We start from the raw sequence: 7,278 nt of genomic DNA on the forward strand, positions 1-7,278 counted from the left end.
GAATAGAAGCGGTTACAGACTAGCTAGCCTAGCTGTTGACGAAAAACACAGCTTAGTTTTACGCTAGTCTAGTGGTCCGTATCTGCTTCCATTTATGCTAAGCTAGGTAAGCTTGCAGCTGGATAGTTTACTGAATGCAGAGGAAATTGACATCCATCTTCTTGTCAGACTCGGAGAAGACTAAGCACATTTCCCATAATGTTGGCGTGTTCCTTTAACAAATGCACAATGCTATCACTTTTAAAAACGTACACCACTTCTATTCGGATACAGTCTCAGTATTGTAGCAGAAGATACCGTCTCTCCGATAATAATCCTGTCTTTAAAGCATGGGCAGCAGACAGACAAGTTTGGACAATCCAAACGACATGATAAAACCACTACTCCGGTGGAAAGACGACAACTGCCAGAGTAACAAGATCATCAAGTCAAAATTACATGTACAATTAAGATTTTGGAAAATAGAGCATTTAAAGAACAGTCTGAACAACTCTTAAAACATTTTATTGTTTGGTTTTTCCACTAATTACATAGGCTTGAAAGTAATACCAGGAAAACATGTCAAAATAAATAAAAACATTTTGATGGGAGAAAATCGATTTTGCCCACTTCACACAAGTTGATACAAAACAATAAACCAAGGGATGGGGGCAAACTGCAAACTTTTTTTATTACACTAACCTGCATCTTCCACTCGCTCACAGATTGACCAGCAAACCTTACGTAAAATTCTACATTGCCTTTTTTTTTTTTTGCAATCATATATACATGTAACATAAAGAATTCAAAACAATGAATAACAAAGTCTGGAATGCCAGGAATCATTATAAAAGTAAGAGGACTGCAGATATACACATACAGCAGGAGAAAACGTAGGCCACTGGTAGAGATATAGGGTCCGTGAATTTACATGAGGAAGCACCTAGTTGCTTAACGACAGAGTGGTAACCACTGACAACGGCTTCATATAAACCTTTGCCCAAAAAGGAGAAATATGGCACAGTAAGAAAACTTTGATTTCAACTAGTTTAACTGAATCTCTTGCATTGATGGGCTTTTTTTTTTTCTCCTTGAGACTTCAACTCCATATCTTGCAGCAAAAGAAGGTTGCCTGGGAACGTATCTGTCCCACTCAGGAAACATCTGGAAAACAACAGAGGGGGGGGGGGGGGAGACGACGGGACAGCCTCGTTAGTCCCAACCGTCACAGGCTTTTCCTAATCAAATTGAATTATGTGACACTCACGTACAGCACAGAGTGGGGAAATGTGCAGTGTAATCAAAAGAAAGCTCACAGCTCGCCGGTTGCTCCCCAAATCGTCGCATCAATTGATCGTGTGTAAACTTCACAAAGGTATCATATTGTTCTGAAAAGGGAACAAGGAGAGAAATGCACCGTTCAGTTCAGTTTTTTATTTGCCACATGGAATCATACAATCATAGTTTCTTCATTACACAATCATAAATAGTCATTCCATGGCCAAAAGGAGCAGGAAGAAGAATAAATCGTATTATTACGTTAACATTACTGTAAACCACAGGACGTTCATTATCAAAAAGCATCGAGTGTAGCTGTTGAATTAGTCCTTGTTTTTCTCGGAGCAAAATTAAAACCAGATGTTATAACATGGCTGATCTTCACTTTATATAGACGTTTGTTGTAGACAATGGGCTTTTGGGAAGTGTGCATAATCTCTGTATGATGTGACCTGCTGCCTGGTTAAATATGCATGCAGTTTGGTTCTGGGAAAGAGGAGTTTTGCCTCCCAAGGTGATGGAAGAAAGGACCTATAGAGGTTGATGATTGACCCATCCAAACAGGCCCATTTGGTTAAGCAGTAAAGCCAACGCACCTGCCAATTTTGACGTCATGGTCTCCTCGTACTCCTCCCGCACCTTCTCCTCCCTCTCTTTCAGCAGGCGCTCGCAGATCATTCCCACTTGTCTGAGAGTGAATAAAGGCTGTTCTTTCCTCGTTGGCGAAACACCTCCAGAAGACGTCCCTGTGGAGGTGTAAACTCATGACTTAACTGCGAGAACACAGTACAGTGTTACATGTTGCACGTAACACCAAAAATAACTTCTACAAGTAGCGTTGCACATCCTTATTCTGTCAATAGTGAATCAAACGTCCCTCTATCTAGTGTGTTATTCTGCATTCATACGTTGTTGGAATTATTCCATATACGAGTTTCCCGCCAGGAAGTAGCGCTTGAACACTCCCATATCAGGTGTCCAACTCTGAGAAATTGGGAATATCGATGGTTACACAAATTGCCTGCGTCGCGACATCAGCATCACCATAACCAACTGCTGATTGGTTAAAATATTTGTTAAGAAAACAGCAACACGTGTCATTTGATGGTAAGAAACGTATTAAAATAATGCCATATTTCACCCGTCGACCAAATGTTAAGTCAGTGTTTGGTAACTGTCCTGAAATACCAATACAAAAGAGAAACCAAATGAGTTTCATGACCTAAGAGGGTGAATATACAAGAACCCAAGTCTGAGGACACTAAAGTACAAACCTGGCATGCTGGCACCAGTCATAATGGAGGGCTGAGGGGGAGACTCTGGAGAATAGCAGCCCTCTGACTGGTGGTAGCCTCCATCTAGGTGCTTCCTCTTCTGGATGCGTTTGTACTCCTGCTTGATGTTGTTCAGGATTTGTTCTAGAAGGACAATGATTTCACACACAACAGAGGGGGATGGTTACTCAAAGACTAACGTTTCAGCAGGGCCTCTCTCAACTTGCTACTAGCTGAGCCTGTCACCCATCTCCCATGACCAAGCAGCTCTAATATGACCATATCAGGACAAGAGTCATAAGCCCCGATTCCGCCCAACATCAAACAACCCGATCACTTGTCTACTATCCTCGACCAGCTGATTTGGTATCAGCTGGCTCGACATGTGGCTATGCGTTAAAAGTAGCTAGCCAGCAAGCTAGCCAACACCATTACCTGCAGTAAGTCTGGACGACGATTCCCCAAATGGCGAGGGTTCCATGCGAAGGTACTTCCTGGGGGACGACGAAGATGAAGGGGATATTGGGATGCATCTCCGCCTTTTGGGTGACGACGGGCTCATTAATGGATCGAAATCCATCGTCCTCTTCAGGGTGGCTCCACACGCCATGACTTCAGTGCAAGGGTCTAAAAATATCGAAAGAGAAAGAATTATGGGACGTATAGCGTGTCGCCAGCTTCAGCAACTACTACTAGCCAGTAGATCAACCTTATAAACCATAGCTGTTCATTGTTAACGTTATTTGCTACGTTGCACATAGAATCGCCCTGTTACATTGAGTTAACTTCCGTTAGCCAACCCAATGGACGCAAAACAGTTATCATTGGAACACTGGCTGGCAAGCTAACGTTAGCTAACTGCTAGCTACGTTAGCCAATCCAAAAGAAAACAAAGCTAGCTAACGATGCTAAGTATGTATGCACTACAATGCCACTTATGTCGGCTACGAGCTGGCTCCTCTCACCTTATGATGGGGGAAATGCCCTCCTCTCCAATCACCCTGGGCCTGGGTATTAACGTGTAACTTACAAAGTTGCTTATTAAAAAAGTTATGGAGAAGATAGACCGGCGACGCGCTATCTGTCTGATGCGGCTTGGTTGTCAGCAAGCTAAGTTAGCTAACTAGCTGCTGCTGCTTGTTTTTGATCCCTCAGCAGTCGGCTTCTCGTGTTGATGACGTAGACTGCGCTGTGCATTATGGGTGTTGTAGTGGTTTTAGGGCAGAGTGTCGAGGTACAAAATGCGTCTATAGTTTTAGTCCAGTGTTGCCAGTCACACAAGTGTTTGACATATTGAGAAATGTTGCCCTGGTTTGCGCCCTGCGTGCTCGTTTTTTTTTTAATGTATTTCAAATGAAGTAATATGGTTTAATTAATCTGTCCCTGTCAAATAAAATATAGCATATAGAGATGTCTCAAAACCCCTACTCTGTACATAATAAAACACAATGTAAACAATGTGCTATTCATATTTATAATAATCATATCACGTCTGCAGTCAGGTATCCACACGAGGGCAGTATCGCACAACAAATCACAGGAATGGGTGCACTGCTCTTTCTCTCCCAGTCTCACCACACCCAGTAAGGCTTCTCCACACACACAAGCACAATACATTTTTATGGGCAAAATGCCATTGGGGGTGTCCTCTGGGAAGAATTTTAAAGATTGCTTTCAGTCTAGGTCCGGAATATAGTAATTCATGTCCAGGGAGTTGGCCTCCTAATAGCCTAATGGTTTTTATTTTAGATGTTTTTCTATAGCTGGAGTCAAATCCATGATCTCCCCTAAAAGGAAATGTTTGATTATGAAGTTCGTAAAATATCTTATCTGATTATGACAGTGGCTATTTTTTGTTCATTTATGTATTATGTGTGGTTGGCTTTGTTTTTATTGAAAAAAAACACCCCCCCCCCCATGAATACAATTATAATAAGGGAATAGAGGACATATATTTATATAATTCACATCTTCCTGTAATCCACATTATATTGCACATGGCACAATTTATTTGCTTGATTCACAGTAAAACGACAGTATTGTTACTCACACAATGCCACAATTGCTTATTTTAAGATTATACAAGATTATGTTTTCTTTTCATTTACTCAAAAGGTACCACTCAAAATTGTAATTATGATTCTTTACTTTTCATTATGCTACAAAGAATGTTTTAAAGGAAAAAAATATATAATTATGAAAATTGAAGACCCGCCCAACTGCAGAACATCCTTCATTTGTAGGAATAATGGCTCTTTGTTAGAACAAACTGATTTTCACAGTCATATATATGCATGAAGTGGTTCAGCACACAGCTTTATGATGAATCAACATTAATTCACATCACCAAAGAGATGTCACTTTCACTACATGTAGTTCATATACAGTCAGTCAAAAGAAATGTAAACATGATGCCACACATAAAACATCAGTTTCACGTTACTGTTTCTATATACAACTATAAATAAACAAAGACAAAGAATTACACATTTTCATAATTTTGTATGCCTTCAAATGCCTTCAGGTCTTCACCACACGTGATGAATTGTTAAGCTCTGTACCTCACGTTTCACAGTTCGCAGAGCAGCACATTTTATTTGGAGTAGTGTCTGTTCTACAATGTCGCTTCCTGGTTGTGCCAGAGCAGGAGACATCTGGCCTCAGACGGCCTCCGCTGCAGACGTCTCAGGGGATTCAGAAAGAGTAACCTGGGCCACCCTCACTGTGGTGGCGCCCGCAGAGCCGTACCTGTCTTTCCCTGCAGTGGCTGGAGTACCTCTTAGACTCCTGCTATGGCAGTCGCTCTCGCCGCTGTTGTCCAGAGGCTGACCGCTTCCCCGCCATATCCGGCAGATATTGAGGAAGGCCCGTCGCAGGTCCTTGCTCCTCATGGCGTAGATCACTGGGTTCACCATGGAGTTAAGCAAGCAGAGCATGCAGCAGAAGGCGAACACTGTCTTGACAAAGTCGTTCATCTTCCAGAAGAGGTCGTACACCATGATGGCCAGGACGGGGCCCCAGCAGATGATGAGGGCCACAAGGATTAGAACCAGGGTCTTGGCCAGCCGGAGGTCCATGCGGACCTGCTCGGGTCTTATCGTCTGAACCTTGGCGCCCTCTGCTGTGTAGACAATGATGCTCCTCTGGGAGGTGCGGCTCAGCATGCGCACGGCGTGGTGGTGGGCTTTCCATAGGATAAACATGTAGGCGTAGATGATGAACAGAACCAGAACACTGGTGATCCCGATCCAGAACATCAGGTACTTCTCGTCAATGAGGGGGAAGATGTCTGAGCAGACAGAGTTGAGACGCTTGCAGTTCCAGCCCAGCAGGGGGAGCAGTGAGATGACGATGGAGATCGACCACATAACGCTAAAGGCAACGACTGCCTTGGCTTTGGTGACAATGTGCTTGTATGCCATGGGCCTTTGGATGGAGATGTAGCGGTCAATGGCAGTGAGGAACAAACTGCCCACAGAGGCTGTGAAGGAGGCAATGACCCCGGCTAACTTGAAGAGAAAAACATTAGGGGTGTCTTTCCTGTGGAGAAGGTGGAAGTCCAGAAAGCTGTAGACGAATATGATGCTGCCTATCAGATCTGCCACGGCCAGGCTGCCTATGAAGTGATAGGAAGGACGCGAACGCAGGGTCCGTGAGTGGAGGATAACACACAGGACCACAAGGTTCTCCAGCACCGTGAAGGTGCCCAGGGTAAGGGCCAGGATAGCCACCGCCAGCTGCTGACCCGGAGTCAGGATCATGAAGCACTCCATGTTGTCCACAAAGTCCTCCCCGCACTGGGCCGTGCCCCCACTCTCCACAGAAGTCCCATTACCCAGCAGAACCTCTGAGATGTTGGTCGGGTAAATGGGAAGGAGGCCATGGTAAACGACCTCTCCGCCTCCACGGCCAAACCCGGGGAAGGAGTTACCAAGAGAGGCAGAGTGAGTTTTCTCCAAGCGGAGTCCATTCTTGACAAGGCTCGAATCGACGGAGGAGTCTTCGTAGCTTGCGTCGTTGGAGCCGAGATACTGTAGGCCTGTCGTGATCGTTCTGACCGTGGTGCCTGCAATCCCATGCAGAGCCGACTTCATGGCTGCTCAGTGGAGAGGCGTATCAGTGTAGCGTATAAAGCATGGGACACATACAAATGGTATCTAAGGAGATGAAAACAAACAAAAGAACGTCATGTTGTTTTACAAGCAATGTCACACTTACTTAGACATTCAGTCTGAACACATTTAGAGAGACGATCTGAGAAAAAGATGAATGATGTGGGTGCTGTTGACACATGCATGGTGAACTTCTGCAGGCATTATTTGTTGCTGGGGGGATATTACAGGAATCTGCATCAACCAGCTGACTCCACAACAGATGCACTCTCTCTAGAGTCTAGACAATAGTGGGAAGCTGAATAGTTGATGACAGGAGTCTGCTGCTGAGGGATGTAGGCCAACCACGCTTTAATTAGGGTGGGCATTAAGGATTAAGTTTTTTAAAATATGATTGGTCCGAACTAATTATTGAATTAATTATGCAACAAGGGGGTTGGGCATTTTAAAGAGTGTATTTATTTGTCTAGCAGATTAGGTTTGCTGCCAGATATACTATATTAGTTGATCTTTAGGTATATATATAATGCAAAGCAATTTTTTGACAAACATTTAAAAAAGAGACTTAATGACAATAATTAACCGTGACAACATGACCATTATTACTATCGAACTTTCAATGTCAATTCCTGATT

General features: G+C 43.6%; 2 protein-coding genes across 2 annotated transcripts; both read right to left on the minus strand.

Moving 5' to 3' along the window:
* Positions 1-488: 488 nt before the first annotated feature.
* Positions 489-3,673, minus strand: LOC311224734 (akirin-2-like). Its single transcript, XM_084309830.1, has 6 exons — positions 3,497-3,673; positions 2,967-3,158; positions 2,532-2,675; positions 1,854-2,003; positions 1,296-1,367; positions 489-1,143 (listed from the first exon to the last, which is right to left on the minus strand). Exons 2-6 carry the CDS (start codon positions 3,139-3,141, stop codon positions 1,133-1,135), a joined length of 552 nt encoding a protein of 183 aa, XP_084165956.1. The 5' UTR covers positions 3,142-3,158; positions 3,497-3,673; the 3' UTR covers positions 489-1,132.
* Positions 3,674-5,191: 1,518 nt separating this feature from the next.
* LOC311225796 (cannabinoid receptor type 1B-like) lies at positions 5,192-6,625 on the minus strand (the record flags this gene model as incomplete). The annotated part of the gene is made up of 1 exon (XM_084311190.1): positions 5,192-6,625. One exon carries the CDS (start codon positions 6,623-6,625, stop codon positions 5,192-5,194), a length of 1,434 nt encoding a protein of 477 aa, XP_084167316.1.
* Between the last annotated feature and the right edge of the window lie 653 nt (positions 6,626-7,278).

The sequence above is a fragment of the Notolepis coatsorum genome (genome assembly GCF_963971535.1).
Source record: "Notolepis coatsorum genome assembly, chromosome: 3".
Classification (NCBI taxonomy): Eukaryota; Metazoa; Chordata; class Actinopteri; order Aulopiformes; family Paralepididae; genus Notolepis; species Notolepis coatsorum.